General features: G+C 45.0%; 1 protein-coding gene across 1 annotated transcript; it reads right to left on the bottom strand.

Annotated features, from left to right (window-relative positions):
- Window positions 1–49: 49 nt before the first annotated feature.
- PLOD1 (procollagen-lysine,2-oxoglutarate 5-dioxygenase 1) lies at window positions 50–17,745 on the bottom strand. The gene is made up of 19 exons (XM_068916158.1): window positions 17,493–17,745; window positions 13,055–13,146; window positions 12,387–12,523; window positions 10,859–11,022; window positions 10,384–10,496; window positions 8,671–8,734; window positions 7,768–7,865; window positions 7,375–7,476; window positions 7,134–7,265; window positions 6,745–6,866; window positions 6,178–6,282; window positions 5,621–5,746; window positions 4,687–4,828; window positions 4,036–4,149; window positions 3,691–3,756; window positions 3,235–3,339; window positions 2,678–2,824; window positions 2,258–2,383; window positions 50–2,092 (listed from the first exon to the last, which is right to left on the bottom strand). Exons 1-19 carry the CDS (start codon window positions 17,590–17,592, stop codon window positions 1,937–1,939), a joined length of 2,211 nt encoding a protein of 736 aa, XP_068772259.1. The 5' UTR covers window positions 17,593–17,745; the 3' UTR covers window positions 50–1,936.
- Between the last annotated feature and the right edge of the window lie 144 nt (window positions 17,746–17,889).

Here is a 17,889-nt window from a genome sequence, read left to right as displayed (position 1 = left end):
GCCGCGCCCTTCGCAGGCGCCATGACAGGACTGAGAGCTACTGCGCACGTCAGCGTTTGGTCATGGTTTAATGTCAATTCTCCCGCTTGAAATTGTACATCTCGTGAGAAATACCAGAGCACAGGAGAGCCCGAATTAAATTCCCATCGCTGTACTGGGCAGATTAAAAACACAACTAAATAAGTGGAAAAACCTGCTGAATAAATACATACACCTTTTCAACATCTTCTCGCTAAAAGGCCTCGGCGGTCCCTTCCTTTGGTAACAGCATGCAAGTCACTTGACCGGGATTTCAGTAACAAGAATTGTTAGTTAGCTTAATTTTTCACTTTACAAACTGATTGTCCACGCCTGGAGTTTTCTCCCTTTGGTGTGCATGAGTGTGTAGCGTTCGAATAGACCTAAAAAGCACGTGGAAAGCAGCGGAAAAGGGGCTGTGTTGCTTTCCTGGGGTCCGTTCAAACTGTGTAAGATTCCCCGTCCACACTTAGCACGCCTAAAGCTACGAGCAGTTCTGCCTGCGTTAACGTGCCCAGTACTAGACGAAGCATCTCTACACCTGACAATCAAATTAGATGGTAGAGTCCAGAGGCAGAGATAACTTAGAGGAGGAAGAGGTTTTTTTTTTTTCCTCCCTAAGAACAGTTTCTGATATTAATTTACTGCTTGCGAAACGTACTAGTCTGGCAGACCCAGAAAATAAAAAGTTTCTAAGAGGCAGAGCTCATAGACGACAGCAGAAAACGTTTCTCCCTGTTCCCCCTCCAACATGCATAAACCGTGACCTCTATTCTAGACAGATTTTTATACCCATCAGTCCACCACAATCTCATAGCGCTTTCTAATCATACACTTCTATCACCCTCCACCCCACCGCAGAAGTATCTACAGTGGAGTGTTTTGTTGGGGAACTTCAAGCGACGGGAATACTGAAAATTTATCTCCTCTAAGTACCAGAGAACAGTTGTTTTCCAGTGATGGCCCATTCGAGTTAGATGCAAAGAAAATTATCAAAACAAGCACTAAGAGCTGGAGTGAGGCCATCAAAAACCACTGGTGCCTCTGGATTGTTATCAGATGGTTAGAGATTTTGACAAACTTAATATGGAATAGAGCTGAGCTGATTCAGCAGTAGAGCCCTCCCGGCAGATCTAGTTATTCTCAGTTTTCCCTTTTTTAGATTTTATCTACACATACTGACCTGATCTGAATTTGTCTGGGCATACAGGCTCCCGTCTAGCTGTGGTAGTAGAAGATAGGGAGGCTATTTTTTTAATCTCCTCAACCTAATCCCAGAGGTAAAGTATAATAAGCAGACCTTCCTTTAGCTAACAGGAAGCACCTAGATGGCCACTGCTGCCGCTTTGAACTTCATGATACATTTCCAATGAATGCAAAGAGGTAAGGAATCAGATGAACTTCAGGCTCTTACTGCTGAGTTTCATCTGGTATTACATTTAACTGTTATGACTCCTGGAGCCAGCGCCCTGATGATTTTCTATTTGGAACAGTGTCCAGAAATGATTCTCTAATGTCCATTCCTGTATATGCAGTGGATGGAAATGGGCTGCCAGCTACTTGGAGAGAGAGCTTGTGACTTGCCTCCAAAAAGCTGGATTTCCAGTCCAAGAAAGCACTTCTGTAAAGCCACCCGAGCAGTGAAGTTTCAAGTAAATCGCATTTCCAAGAAACAGTGGATGAGGAGCAGAATCAGAAATGAAGGCACAAAATCTCCGTCCAAATTCTACAAAAACGTTCCCAGATATTACCTGCAGAGAGGGAGATCTTCCAGTAGTGGAGTCTTAAAATATCATTAAAAACCAATATCCAAATAGCTTTGATCAATGCCTTGGAGACTCTCAGCAGCATTCCCTGCTTCCACTCAAAGTCAGCAGTGAGTGGGGCCAGGGAAAGGTCCTTCTTGTTAGGCATAGCTCTAGGGATCAAGAAAGGACACTGCGATATAACGAGTCCCCTTGGTGGTAGGAAGGCCTTCATGATAGTGAGTCAGGCGTCCTGGATGCATAAGGGTCCAACCCTTTCGTGGAGCTCGAATGGAGCAATTGTAGCGCAGGAAGCGGCAGCCTCCTCCCTGGGAGAAACAAAACCAGAGAGCATCAGTTTGGTAAAAGCGGGTCAGGGAAAGGATCTCTGCTTTCTCCTGGAAGCCCTTCTGAAAGCATGGGAAGGTGCTTGGGGAATCTCTTGCCGCAGGTATTCAAAAATCTGCTGTCCTAACCCAGTCAGTAGCACTTACCTCATAGTCTATTCCAACTCGGTTCAGAGCAATGTTAATGGTAAAGGTGGAAGCGTCATGATGAGGCACTAGAGAGGGCTGCTCATCAGGTTTGTAGCGAACTACAAAGGCTAGCTCAAACTGAGTCTGCAGGGGAGAAGAACAAAATAAACACACACGTTACAGGGCTGTATTATTCCATAGCTACTGAGCTCCAAGCATGGTGTAACATTTAAATTGTATTTCACTGCCAAGAGAGAAGAGACCCAGTAAGTCAGGAGAACGTCCTCACAACATCGTGTACTTCCTGATGCATATACTGATGTTATACTGCAGCGTCAGTTCCTCCGTACTGGGAAACAGTATGCATATCGACAGAGGATCCTAGGGGCCCTTTCCTTTACACAGTTGCAGTAGTAGGAGGTGCCAAGGTATACCTACCTTGGTATAGTATCCTGGGTACAGTTTCTCCGTGATGGGTGCAATATAGTCCAGAAGAAACTTATACCACTCTCTTTCAAAGCCAATTTGGTTCATGTGGATGTCAATAGTTGGGACATTCTCATATCCCCCTTGTATTCTGCTGTCCTGAAATTGAATCATCAAAATATCCGTGAGGATGGGCACCTTGGACTTCAGGTATGACAAACACTTGTTTCTGGTAATTACCATTAAATATAAGATTTCTTCATGAGGCTTTTCAGGATGGAAAACTCATTCCAAACATTAATTAAACCCACAAGACAGACAATCAGACTACCAGAAGGGCTGAACATTGTAGCTTCAGAGGATACTACAGAGGACTCAGAAAAACCAATTCACATATGAGAACATGTGCAAAATCACACAGTTAACCAGGAGCAAAATTAGGACTACTGCCTCCATTTTCCCAGTTTAACTGCTGGATCTAAGGCCATCTTAGAGGAGACGCTATTGCCACCAAATACTCATGGAAAATGATGTGACCTAGAAGTCAAGAAACTCCTGCTTTTTCTTACCGTATTGTCACCTGTGGACCACTGGCCATAATGTTCCATTTCTTCCACCAGCTCATCACATGCAGCCTCAGTGAATATGGGGAACCAGTAAACATCTGGGCAGGGCTGGAAAAAAGTGGACAGGTGAGAATAGCAGAAACAAGGGCAGGTGCTTGAGAGAAGAGGAAATAAACCAGACAGATGGTAGATAGGGTCAGATTAAGTGGAAAATAACTACAATATTGAAGACAGAAATTTACCTTCTGATTCATGTGCCCTGCTTCTACTTAAAGACAGCTGAACAGGTACTTCTGAAAGAATGATTTGGCCCTAAAAATACTTCCAGATGAAACATGACCTTGAATCTGAAAGACTTTGAGGTAGTGCTGAGCTGCTTACGTCTAAGACTGGTGATAATACAAGCATTATCCTGATGCTAATCTGCCATTCTGATGGATAAGAGCAATGTTTTCTTACCACTTCCACCAATTTCCCTTTCAGAGCTGCTGTGTAGTTTTCATGGATGTACTTTTCTCTCCAGTCCTGCGGTTAAAAGATAAGCAAACTAGTCATTTTTGTACAGCCTGGCTAAAGAGGCAATGAAAGGCCAGGCACTGCAGCAGCAGTGTTTCACAGGCTTTGGAGATCTAGATGTTGTTACAAATCACATAAACACCCTCCCTTTAAATTCTGTGACTGTGCTCCTCATCCCACCTGAGAGACATCATACAACAAAGCCCGGACCTTCCTTATCAACGAAGCTGATCATCAGATCTTCACATCCCACAATGCTCGGCCTGCTGAGCGTGCCAGTTATCTCACCTCAGGATTGCTGAATATTTGCCAGAGGTCATTGTGGAGATGAGTTGTCTGATAATTCTCCAGAGAGAGTATGTGTCCAAACTGGTGCCGATTTGTCAAGTACATGAAAACCCCCTGCAGGAAAAAGGGAAACAATCAAACCGTGTTTCCAGGCCTCACATTCCGGTGAGCCATTATGAAATACAAGCACTGGACCAGTGATGATGGCTCTAAGCTGTTTATCTACTCATTCTTTCTCCCATGGGCCTCACTTTAGTTTCCACCCTGGATATGAGGAACTCTGAAAGCAGCCAGCAACTCTGGCTCTGAAAGAGCCAGCAATCCTGTGCCTCTCATCAGCCACGGATGGAAGCAGAGTAGAGCAGGTGCCCTAAGATGAGCTTCTTCCTTCTTCTCCTGCTGTCCCCATTTAGAACAGCCCTGAATAGGTCCAAGAACAAAAAGGTGATCAGCATTTAATGGTTCCTGGCTCTGGGTGGTTTCACAGCAAGACAGAAATCTCACACTGTTCCAAGACTGCAGAGGATCAAGTAACGCCAATGCATCCTGTCCCATGGCCTGGCAGACACGAATGCCTTGAAACCGCTCTATCTTGTCACCTCCACTGTGGCATGCGGTCCTCCACTGCCAGCCTCTCTCTCCTCAACTGACCTGATTCCGAACGTTGTGGCAGAAAGCCATGTCAGCATCCAGCTTTCCACTGTGGAAGAGATCTCCCTGGTCAAGCTCTGATCGCAGAGTTTTGGCTTTAACCATGTAAGCGCCACTGATATAGGGAACGTTCCAAAGCCCGCTGAAACACAGAAGTAGGAGACTAAGACATGAAATAACAGCAAGAAAGAAACTGCAGGACTAGAGGGGATGGCAGGCAGCACTGCAACATCAGCCAGGCTAGCCGAAATGAGCCAACTCAGAACAGTACGGAGAAACGATACCAACAGGAATTCTCATTCCAGGAAAAATCAGTTATATTGCCAGAGCTTCTAAGCAGCACAAATGCTAGTCTGCTGTGAAAGCAATTAATTGCTACTGTGTGTTTCTGTTAGGGACATAGCTAATGGCTTGAGCCTCTTCCCAGAGAGACTGACATTTTTTTTTTCTAACGATTTAAAATAACTGAACCAGCCAAAAGTGCATAAGCTGATTTCCAGCATTTATTGTGCATACACTGACCTAAAAAAAAGGGCTCCTCAAGAATATAAATGAAACAACAATACTATTTTGTGAATCTCTCATCCAAGGATCACCTACTGTTTTATGAAGACTGATAAAGGCTGGAAAGCTTTTAAGGGATTTTAAGAATCACGCTAACTATAATCTGCAGGTGGGAAATTTCAGCGGTCAGGACTCTCAACCCCTTACTCTGATCATCAGGAAATCTGCCTGAAGTGCGTACGGTCTCTGGACAGAGGAGAACACGTAGCAGATTCGAACTCGGAATAATATAGACTTCTTTTCCCTTTTTATACACAAGCACAGTAGTGCAGTCTATGTCTTTGACGTCAGCTAGTTTGAGGATCGTGTGCAGCAGCAAGCTTTATATTTAAGGGATTCTATCAGTAAGAAACTCTCTTTGTATACTCACACCCTCCGCCTTTGAACAATATCCACATAATCTTCCGAGCGGGCATAGTACCCGTCAGGGCTCAGTGCTCCCCAGAAATTTGACCACAACTTCTCATGCCGACTTACCAGTGGGGCAATCACCAGCCTGTGAGCATAACAGAAAAGGGAATTGCAAGACAGGATGTTAGTACAGGAAGAAAAAGGAAAGATTTACAAACCACAGAACTGTCAGAGTCAGATTCTCCCTCACTTACCCAGCTGCTGCTACTAACTCTGGTGGAGTAAAATTCTACTTAAGCGAGGGCAAATACGGTCACAGTCTTACATATAACTGCATCCAGCAGCAGGTCTCCTAGACTCTGATTTGTTCTAGCTAGAGATGATTTATATCCATTGCCTAAAATTCAGAGATTGGCCACTACTGCAAAAAAAGGACCAAATAAGAGGCATTTGCCTAACATTCCATCCCCAGCAGAGTTCACCTAGTGCCTTACACATCTCACAGTGATAAAAGAGCTCACCATATTCCCAGTGTGAAATATGCCCAGTAAGGATTACACAGACCAAAGAACTCACTTGTTCTGTTCAATCAGGATCCTCAGAGTCTCTGTGTTCTTCAGAACTATGTCAGCATCCAAACTAAAGTAATAGTCACAGTCCGGATCCTTTCTGCACAAATCCCTATGGCCAGAGAGCAAAAAAAGGTTAGGTGAAAATCCTCCTAGGACAGAGTAAGAAAAAGGACAAAACAACAAGAATTTCCTCACTGCCTGGCCTAAGGGTCTTCTTTCAGGCATTCAGAAAAGTCAAAATTCAGTTAAACCTAACGTCCCAGGGGGCTAGCGTAGTAAAAGCACATCAGTTTCAGTAGCTAGCAGCACACACAAGGTGTAACCAACACCACATTTAGCCAACTTTGTTTTCCCAGCACAAATGTGTTCCCAGCACATTTACAGTTGGCCCAGACCGAGACCTGAGCTCACCCTTACACCTCCTGATCACAGCAAGATACTCTGCCACTACTTGACTGAAAGACGAGAAATATCCACTTGGCAGTGATGATTCTCCAAAAAAATGGACTGCCTTAGCTTGCCTGGACACAGGCTGACTCTGGTAGTCCTCAAGTTTGGCATCTTTACTTACATGCCCAAGTTACGTGCCTCAGCATTCTCCACCTCATCATCTGGCCCAATCACCTTGACGGCTAGATATTCTTTGCCATGCTCCTCAACAAATGAGTCCACCTGCGTCAGGTGATGTTGTTCCTATGCCGAAAGGAAAACAAGGGAAAACAAGGGACATGAGCTCATCCCAGGCCGCTCAGCCTCCTGCTCTTGAGAATGCCAAACCAGGTGAGCAACAGCGCTTTCTACCTCTACAGCTTTACTGCTGGATGGAGCTATGTTATAGGTGCCTTTGCAGACAGTACTGGGGTTACAGAGCCTGGCAGTCTAGTCACAGGTTGCAAAGATGACTGGGGTACAGTAGGAGGTAGGCATTTTCTAAGACCATCGCAGGCCAACTTTACTCACGTGGTTATGAATGAAGAGCTGGATCCGTTGTTTTGGGTAATGGAGGTTCCGAAGCCTCAGGAAGAACTGGGAGAGGAAAGGAGTGGGCTGCTCGATGAAAATGCCAATCAGAATCAGTGGCAACGCATCATCCTACATTCAAAGAGAAGTGGAGAGAGGTGGTGGCTCACGTACGACGCTAGAAACACGAGATCCCATTGTAACATCTGTTTCGAGCGCTTGGGATAGACATGAGCCTTACCTTAAACCCTGTGAGGCTTCGCAGGCCTTCATCACACACAGTGCAGCCGGTCTCAAATGTCCATATTTGAGGAATGTAGTTTCCCAGGTAGTTCAGCTGCAGCTGCAAAAGGAAATTTGCCATGTTCCACATACAGGGCAGAGGAATTTCTTTGCCTCCACCCCTGGTGTGAGATCAGATTCCATCAGAATTTCATTTATATTCTTCCTGCACTAAAAAATCTGAAAAGCACAAAGCTGATCTTTGAACCAGACCCATCTTGCTGCTATGGCCTTGGACCACAGATGCAGGAAAAGTCAGTATGTGGGAGGATAGTAGCCAGATACACGCAAGCACAAAGGGTCACTTTGCAACAAACTCATACCAAATCTTTCTCTCGGGGCTCCTGCTTACCTTGGTGGGTCCATTTCCATGAATCACCACAGGCAGAGTGTCATATAACAAGTTTCTTGCTCTCACTCGTGCATTTTCAAACTTCAGAACCACCTCATCTGGAAATCACATGGCCATCAGGTTATCAGAAGGTTTTGATTAATATTTAGCAACACAATGCCCTGTTCCTACTGAACAAGTGCTAGAAGATGAAAGCATGGACCTGGATAACCAGGTAGTTTGAGGGCTATAGACTGACTATATGCAGGAAGGAAAGAAAATGTTCCGAGTAGTAGAGTAGTTCAGGTTTAAGCTCCAGTCTTCCATTCTTATAATGAGCACAGGAGCCAAAAACGGCCTTGCCTTAATCATTTTTTACCTGATTGAAATAAAGATGGGTTGAAGCAAGATAGCTAACTGAAAACATTGGGCAGTAGTCCCAGGAGAATGAGTGAATCACATTTGCCAGAACTAGGGTAATCAGCTGGTCAGAAGGTGGTGTGGGTCAGTGAGCAGTGTCCGGCTGCATCTCACCCTCTGTCATTCCAGACACCGTTCTTAAGTGGAAAGAGAGGCAGGCCCTAGGCAGGGTTGTGTGTTATTACTTGCAGTAAAGTCCCTCCTAGTTTAAAACCCCAAGGCTAATGCAATCTGACATGCCTGGAGATCAAAGTGGCAAGGTGTAAGATGGAAAACCTGACCTGCATTCCCCCAAGTGAGAAGGGAATTACAGTCAGCACCTAGCTGGTCCCTGTGGAATTGCAAAAAAAATCCCAGGACTCTGGCAGAGACTTTTTACCGGGGCTTGTTCTTCAGGAACTGGAATTTCTGAAATTTAATCCCTTCAACCACATCACAACTTTATGTCTGGTGTCAGCATTCAGGTGCATTCCAAGGAGAAATGAGTCTCTTCTTCCATCTCACCTAATGCTCCATTCAGGTTCTGGAAGATCCGGCTTCTTTGGTCTAGACTGATATTGATACTTTCCTTTAAGAGAGTGAGATAAACAACCTTAATTAGAACACCAGCAGGCACCCATTCTCTACATGTGACAGGCTCTATGCTAAGTAAAGATACATCGCATTCCTATAATCATTTTCATATTCTCCATGCCCTGAAGCCTAAAAACACTCCCAGCTAATCCTCACTTGAATTTGAAACAATTCACCATTTCCAAAACAGTTTAAACGTATTCTATTAGGCAAAAACCATATAAATAAATACTATAAAGCTGCTCTGGGAGTGCCAATAAGGCAGAAATACGTAGCATATTAATGCTACCACACTTGCACCACAGTCATACAAAACTCGAGTATAATATGCAGGAATGCCAAGACAGCAAAAATATCTGCTGTGAGGGCGGTTTCCTGCCATCTATCCACAGGGCTAGCGTTACCCCAAATATTGCTCCAGGTATCAGTGTCAAACCAGAACACAGCGAGGGTGTAAGGCCAGCTTGTGCAATCTCTGTTTTTATCCCCTGCTGCAAGTCACACTCAGACTGGATTTTTGTCATACTAAAAACAAGCTCTGACTTAAGAGAGTTCAGTGTCCCTCCAGGCGAGGGTGGAAAGGATTGCAGGGTGCTAATATCTGAAGTCTGAGTGCCAAGTCAGTGGAATTACTCAGCCTTTGTGTGGCATAGGGCCAGAACTGCAGATGAGAACGTTAAAGGAGCTGTTCTTGTTAAAACATCATGGGCCACACTCAGACTTGGGGAGATAAAAAAGTGCAGCTCCTTTTCTAACCAATCTGAAGGCGCTTTCCTATTTCTAATGATTCCCCCGAGCTTACTATTACAGTTTCACTTCTTAGTTCTCAAGCGTTTGTGGCATCTCTCGCAAACAGCCTGCACTGTGTTACACAGAGCTGGGCAGGGACAACGGAAGCAGAATCACCCTGTGGGCTGGATTAATGTGTACCACAGTATGACACACGGTATTGGAACAGCAATGATACTTCCAGGGTCCATTTCAGTCTTGAGTATGATGTTATGTGGCATGCTACACAGGCTGACACAATTTTGAGGGCCAGGATCTAGAAGTGTCTGCTGAAGACCATGGCAGCCTCTTTGTTCCAGTAGGGCTACCCGGTGCGATGCCTATGATCTCTGTCCTGTGACACACCAGTAGTTACAAAGCTGTGAATCTCTGTCTCTTGCATCACCTCAAATCCGATCAGGCCTCATCTGCCCCGGTACCCACAATGTGCTTTAGTGCTAGGCTGGGTATCTCTTAAGTTAGTACTGCAGTCTGCAGGGAAGATACACACTTAAAGTTTGGATTCCCCATCCCCTGGGAGGAGACTGATTGGGAGGTTCCATAACAATCGACAGCTTCAAACATCAGCACATACATATATTAGTATGAGGTTACAATGAGACTTGTTTTAAGATACCTGTGTTCCTAGTCAAATTTTAAGCCTCAGGACCAAAACTGCTAACAAGAGAACAAAGGGTGCGGTTGCTAGAATGCAAATTTGCACAAGGGAAGTGGATAACGGGACATACTAGCGGCCTCTTCCATGTAAGGATGCCAGAGAAGTCATTACAGGGCAACATATATGTGCATGGAAACGGCTCAGCTGTAATGCTTCTCAGACAATTCCTGCTAAGGCCAAAATTCAGGTACACCTACCCGTTTTTCTGGATCCAAGAAGACAGTGGTATAAAAGAGCTGGTCACTGTCATCATCTTCTCCCTTCCACTCTTCCACAAGCTTGTTCAGGTTTGGAGCATAGCCTATGAAGCCTGCAGGAATAAGGATGAAGAGAAACACGATATTTCAGTCCAGACAACCCAGAAAGCAAAGTACGCATGCATACACATACTCACTTCTTTCAGACAAAGTCTCACCCCACCCTTGTCTCATGCGCAACAGAGACATAACAGCTTTCAGCAAAAGCTGTTCAGAATCACCCTTCCCAGCATGGAATGACACTGGGATAGAAGCCTTAATCTTCAGCATCAGAAAAGCTCAAATACCCATCCCCTGAAAAATCAGTCTCGCTGCAAATAGTCAGCAGGTTCCCATCCTCTAGAGGTGATTCATGGCTATGTCCCTTCCTGCAGGTAAAAGACAGGAGCGTAGCTGGTTTCTCTCTCTCTCTTACCTCCAGAGCCCAGGAAGCGCTTTCCATCTCGCACCTGAGGGTACTTGGCTTCCAACTTTCTGTCAGGATAGATGTAGTTCTCTGCTGAGAAGACAACTTTGCTCTTGGCTTGTTTGAACTTCTTCAGCAGCTCCGTGGGGCCCGATGCAAAGAGCACATCATAGCTAGAGTAAAAGATAGACAAAAAAGGACAGAAAGGAGTGGAGTCAGGAAAACAAGTCAATGAGAAAAGCATCTAGAAACAGGGGATTCATTTAGAATCCCCTTCTTTTAGTTCTGCTTCACAATAATATATTTTTGTCATAATTACAGTTAACTAAAGTGCAATCTTACTCATAGAGTGGAAGATGTTACTTAGAAATCAACAGGAAACACAGATGGATCTCAAGAATCCAGACACTCCACTGATTGTTTAAAAGCAGGATCAAACAAGTTTACACTGCCCCAAGGGAAGTTACTTTAAACATTTTTAAGCATTACCACTGCTGGAGTTTCCACAGGGTCTTGAGGCAGCCTATTCCCATGCTTAACCATTCTTACTTTTCTAAAGTTTTCACTAATAACAAAATCAAGTCTTCCAAGCTGAAAAACATGCTGATCTCGTCTTGTTCTTCCCCCGCTTCAGAACTGGGAATCACTGATGCTGTCACTCTTTGTAACAACCTTTCACTTAGCAGAAGAAAGATTTATTCTGCCACTCCTTTGTACCCACAGTCCTTCTTTCTAGACCAAACAATCCCACAGGTCATGCTTTCTACATCTTTTGGCATCCTGCCACTCTCCACAGAGCTCTCTGCAGTTCTTCAGAGGTGGGGCCTATGCTGGACACCAAACCCTGGACATTGGACTCCAGTCATTGTCTCCTCAGTACTGAGCAGAACTGACTAATTCCCAGTGCTCTCTGAATGAGATCTGCATTTTCTGCAAGAGGTTTGCATCCTTCAAACTAACTTTTGGTGAGTGAAAAAGTTGCTCATTCCAGAGAGGAATCATTTCTTACCCTTCCAAATACACAGAGACACTCAGAGCTGCAAGACATTTCCCTGTCATGGGAGCTAGAGATGGACATCCGTATCCCAGCCCTGTTTATTTCTGGGCACAGGAAAAGCCATTGAGACTCCAACCCATCATTTTCCCTCTTCACATTTCTCTGGCTGACTAATTGTGTTGCGGTCTGCCTCACCTTATAAAATAAGTAATTCCACTGAGAAAGGCCTGCCTGGATCCACAAAACTTGTCTGTCTGTTCTCTGGAGGTAGAGGCAGCCAAATTCCACCCTGGCAGAAACAGGTGTAATGCTATCAACTTTATACGAGAGTTGGAATCAGCCCATTGTGGTCAGACCTTCCCAGCTGCCATGGACGCAGCTCATACCAACACTCAGGAGACTACAGAGAATTCAGGGGGAAAAACAACTCAGGACATCTGGACACATCTTCCACAAGCAACCTACTAGTTAGTTTCTTCTTAGAATCTGTCCAGACAGCCTTATGATTCAGTTCACGGCAAATCCTTTCCAACCCGTTACCTTTCTACGAAAAGGATGATCAAGTCTTCCTTATCTGCATACTCCTTTAAAGCTGATTTCAAGAGACGGACCTTCTGCCCACCTCCTGCTGGCTTCTTATCGTCTCCACCCCGCCACTCCTCATCCAGCCCCAGCACCTAAAGGAGACAGGCAAAAGGTCTACTGAAAAAGGTCATTTTCCCGGCAAGACTCACAGAAAAGGACCAGAACTCACAGCCTCACCAGTCCTGATTACTCCCAACGCAAAACACAACAACAACAACAATTTCAGGATGGAGGCACTAGGCATATATGCCAGCCTTTGAACTCTCCTCTGAGATGAAAAGTCAGAGTAACATATAGCACAGTAAAAAAGCACTCTTAGCAACAGTGACAGGAGCGTCCCACTTTGCACCATTATGTTTCAGCACTGCAAGGGAAATGTGTCTTGGGGCGCCCCTGAGCAGGAGCCGTGAATCTCATCTCAAGCCACTATTAGGGATGGTGTAAGAAAGACTGCCGCAGAAATGCCAGCTGCCACAGTATCTCTCAGACAGCTGAAAGGGCATGTCCTCTCTTGGGCTTTTGTTTAACTACTTTGTGGCCAAGTCTTATCCACCCCACACTCATAGGGGTGCCCATTTCAAAATTCCCTTTCACCAACCACCCCTGAGGCTGTTAGCCATCACCTTGACTTTGTAGTTGAAGAACTGGGCCGATCTTCTGAAGCGTCTGAATCCCTCAGTCTGCTTGGTGGCAACAGTGAGAACCAGCAGGTTTTCTGCTTACAGGAGAAAGCACAAGAGACATATGATCAGCTTGCTTGTTTTCACAGCCCACTGTTCCATATTTAACAGAGAGGCTTTACTATCAGATACTGAGCCAGAGTAGGAACTGTTATTCTTAAACGTACTTGACAGATATGACAAAGGGAGGTCACTAGGAGTAAAACTCAGTAATCAAGAAGTAAAGTGACTTTCCCAGTATCACACTTCAAGTTAGTCATGACCTCAGGAACAGAACCTAGGAGTCCCAACTTTCGCTTAAAGAGCCGCTGCTGTTCAGGGACAGAGGTTATGTCTGCTCTACATAACGCTGACAGCTGCCCGGGGTCATTTTAAATTAGATAAGGGACGCAGTCAAGCCATGGAGCGACTGACGTCACCCAGTTATCTCTACACTGCACAATCTTACGTACTATAGGTGCTCTCACTGCCCACAGAGCTTCAGCTCAGGAAGAAAATCAGCTTCAAATCCCAGTTATTTGCTGCCTAGATTATTGGCAACACCTACAGATAAAAAGAAAGACAGCATGGAAGTAGACAATGTTTTACTGCAATAACTGACTACCACAGGGGACAGAACATCGCAAAGGTGCCCAGGACTTTCAGTGTTTGATTGAAGAACCCAAAACTAACTGCAGTGCAACTAAGGCTGTTCCTGTGCTTTGTACTTGTGCAGCAGAGATGAGAACTTGGTCCTGGGTATAAAATGGGGAAAATATGCAATTTAGTTGAGTTATGAGCTAGAAAAAGAAAATACAACGTACTGAGTGTGTGGGTTTTTTTTTTTTTTTACCCTTCTAGTACTAGCTACAATTCTTCAGTTTGAAGGAAATTAAACTTTAAGACAAAAAATAGAGCCGCTACAAAACGCCCATTTGGAAGTCACGCATTTAGTGCAATTGGCTTCCTGTTGCTTTTTTGTCACTCAACATTGACTGGGTGTAAGGAAGACCAAAATCAGGCTGAATGTTACTATTCCCTCTCCATGGCTGCTCCAATTGTCTACTGCGTTCCACAGGTGTTTTTCAGATTTTTCCGTACATATACAATGTGCATCACTTCCATTACGATTCTCCTCCTCCCTATCTTGCTTTTCATTTCCAGTCCCTTAAAAATGATGTAGCTAAATCTTTGAGCTCTCTTTCAGAAGTTTATCTAGGATACTGGAGTATGAATTTATTTGGAGGCCCCGGTTTCCTTGTTGCAATGATTAAATGCTCAATTTCATCTTAATACCTTTACTTCAGTAGGAATTTGTATAGGTTCTGGCAAGAGTGCGTTTAAATATGAATCCTGCCATCCAATTTTGACCTCGGAAAATACTGAGAATAACTGAAAGGACATTGTCTTGGCTTGAGCGGGCTTCTCTTGGAAGAACAGATTTTCAATGGATGTACCAGATGTATCTTCCTAGTGTACCTAAACTGATATTCTGGGCACGTGGAGTCCAGTGCCCTAGACAGGCAGGATCTAGGAGCTGGAATGCTGGACAGACCTGACAAAGGTATCCAAAGTAAAACATAAGGTAAGACTAGAGGTTAGGAAGTAAGAGGATGTTCCCAAGGACAAATCCTTTCCTCCATCCGAATAAAGAGAAGAAGAGATTGAGAGCAGTTAGTAAAAGGTCAGCTTTAACTGCATTTTGTTAGACATTCGTGCAGACAGACAAAGGACTGACAAACAAAAGAATCTGAATCCTGCATTAAGTGCAATTTCTGAAGGCAGATTTTTAGCTTTATGGAGTGCATTCCCAATCCAGCTCCTTCGGCACGCTCCAGTTTCTTGCGTCCTGTCTAGTCATAGGTGCAAACAAATCAGTAAAATATGAACGCCCTCAGGGTATACGTTAAAGCCATTAAAGTTTCTAGCCGTATGATGGCATGCAGAAAACTATGGCAGCTTGATCACACAGCTCTGAGCTCACAGTTTCTGAGAAGGTGGAAATCATACTGCCAGTGAAGAGGGGGCAAATGCGGGCTTGCCAGAGAGCAATGTAAAGACAAACATCAAATTCTAGTATCTGAAAAGGGAAGAGAAAGTATATGATAAGGATATTAGAAGAAAAGAATGACAATAGCCTGGCTGCTATGCAATTATTTCAGCCTGAATTGTCAGGAATCACATTAAATGAATCAGGAATTCCTTTTCATGCCGCCACCCCAAGAAAGCAACAAACTGTTTATCAAACGTCGTTTGATATGACTGCCAGAAGTTTGCTGGACCAGATGAGAGAGCGAAAGGCTCCGAGGATGAACAGGAAGCGGTGTCGTATTTCCAAGACAGAAAAGGTTTCACTGTGCAGCATATGAGCTCACAGGAGCATGGAAAAAGCCAGCAGAGAGACAACAATCCCCCCCCCCGGCAGAATTCCTAGTTAAAGATTCCCTTCTCATTACTGATTTGTGGGGGAAGGACTCGGAGAGGCGTTAAGCTCAGTTTCTGTTCTGAGAAATCTCTGCAGTAGAGAGAGAGTTTTCCCTCCCAAGAGACACTCCTTCAGCTCAGTACTGGAAGTGCTGCGCCGGGCTGTGCTGCCTCAGGCTCCTTCTCCTTTAACCCTTTTTCCTCTTTCTCGGAGTTCTTGCTGAAGACTGGCGCAGCTGACAAGCACTTCCAGAGACAGAGAAGTAAACCCTTCTAATTTCTGGGGTTTTTTTAACTTCCACAGTAAATGCAACTTTTCATACAGTTTTTAAAATACTGTCTTCTTTCTCCACACTATCAATGTACATTCAGACTCCTGTCTTCGGACATAAATCACACGTAACAGACTGGCGGCTTGGAGTCAGTGGAACTCTGCCAGTTTATACCAGTTGAATACCTGACATGCAGCCTCCACCATGCAAGGATCCTTTTGGTCAGGACAAGACATTCAGTAGTGCACGGAAGCATTTTGAAACCTCCAAAAGCAGGTTTATGCTTCCTAATCATCCACATCACAGTTACCTTTAATATGCGGAAACGGTAGTTCATTTTGTTAAGCTGGGCCCCCTGGACACACTGACGCCTTGGGCCGTGCTGACATTTATAAATGTGAAAAAAATACATTTAATAATGGTATGACCGCAAAATATGAACACAGCGTGGTTCAACAAAGTAGGCGCTGGACTAGGAAGCAGGGGAGCTAGACTGTATCACTAGCTCAGCAGGGAGCCAGCCTTGCCAGCTCTCTATTTCTCCATGTGTAGAACGATAATAAGTGACATTTACCACTTATGCAGTTCTTCAAGCACTGCAGACGATTCTGTAGGGACAAAGTATTAGTACTGGGACTTAACTCTGATACCAACATCACAATTAAGTGGTCGGGTAGGCTTAGGAGCGTTTACAAAGGCATTGGTGAAAAGTAGCGACAAGATGAGTTCAGTAACAAATTGTAGAGTTATTTACTTCCGCCCTGACTCCACAGGGAAAGCACAGCTGCAGCTGCATTTTTGAACAAGGGATGAATTTATCCCTAGGCTGTGCCTTGGGAAATATTATTGTGCAGCTTCCTGCTAAATAACATTTAAGAAAATACCATTAATACCGGGATCAAATAGAAAAATTAGTGCACAGTTTAATAGTGGATAATATAATCTCCGCATGCAAATTATATTTACCAAGGTTTTTCGGAAACAATGTAATTAGAAGTACAAATAATTATGCTTAGAGCTTTTGCAGAGATCTGAAAGAACTTTTAAGAGAGAAGATAGGTGTCATTTTCCCATATTACTCTGGGGAAGCTCTGGAGGCACAGAAAAGGTAACTCAACTCAACCGGAAAACCATTAATTCCAAATCCCTTTTCCTCACCAACATACCTCACTCTCTTTTCCCAGCACCCACGTTTATATTTCTAGTGGGCTCCAAAAGCTTGTTGAAAGCATGGAAGATCTGGGACGCATAGGAAAAGCAGCGGGGCACACGGAGATGCATTTCTTACTCGTGTTTGTCTAACAGTTCTCCTATATGCAGAAATAACACTGCTTTAGTTATGCCTAAAGAATTTCCCCTCCAGCTCTTCAGCTGGAAGCATTTTAACTTTACATTAAATACGAGCAGGAAAGCATCAAACAGAGTTAAGGAGATATTCCAGGTACCAAAAATGAACCCCCCCCCCTTTTAATCGCCACTTCTCTCACGAAGGCAGAAACAACCATCTGAACAAACTTTTAGGCGGAACGACGGTGCGTGAGCCCCCTTTGTCAACCGCCCGGTTGATCCGCGGTAGCTTCCCCCGATCTTCTGCCGTTCTGCCAACTCCTCTTGAGCCCACGTACCAACTGCAACGCGTGAGGATAAAAACCATGTTTCTCTTAGGAGCACCGTGGCGTCCCCGTACCCCCCCCCCCCGCTTTTACCTTCCTGGCCGCCGCCCTCCGCGCCGAGCAGCAGCGGCGGCGGCAGCAGCAGCAGCAGCAGCGGCGGCAGCAGCAGCAGCAGCAGCGCCGGCGGCACCATGGAGGCCACTTCTCCGCCCGGAGCCGCTGCGGGAGCCGATCCGCACCGCGGCGCCGCTCCGCTCCGCAGGGACCCGGCGGCTGCTGGAGGCTGCGGGGCTGCCGGCGCCTCTGCCACGCACCAGACCCGCCCGGCGGGGGCGGTGGTGGTGGCTCCTCCTCCTCTTCCTCCTCCTCCCGGGCGTCTAGCCCTGGTGACTTATTCGTGCATATTTTTCTTCCCTAACTTTGGTAAAGAGGCAAAATAAACCTGTCTTAGCACATTGCACTAGTGTTACAAAATTTTGGTTTTATGGCC

The sequence above is a fragment of the Struthio camelus genome, chromosome 21 (genome assembly GCF_040807025.1).
Source record: "Struthio camelus isolate bStrCam1 chromosome 21, bStrCam1.hap1, whole genome shotgun sequence".
NCBI classification, from domain to species: Eukaryota; Metazoa; Chordata; class Aves; order Struthioniformes; family Struthionidae; genus Struthio; species Struthio camelus.
Note: the sequence above shows the minus strand (reverse complement) of the source record. Positions and strands in the feature narration are given on the sequence as shown.

Coding starts and splice junctions, on each gene's coding strand:
- PLOD1 (XM_068916158.1), bottom strand. CDS start 17,592: ATGGTGCCGCCGGCGCTGCTGCTGCTGCTGCTGCCGCCGCTGCTGCTG. Junction 5,747..6,177: donor ATCCTGATTGAACAGAACAA/GTGAGTTCTTTG, acceptor TTATGCTCACAG/GCTGGTGATTGCCCCACTGG. Junction 2,384..2,677: donor ACCCAGGATACTATACCAAG/GTAGGTATACCT, acceptor TCTCCCCTGCAG/ACTCAGTTTGAGCTAGCCTT.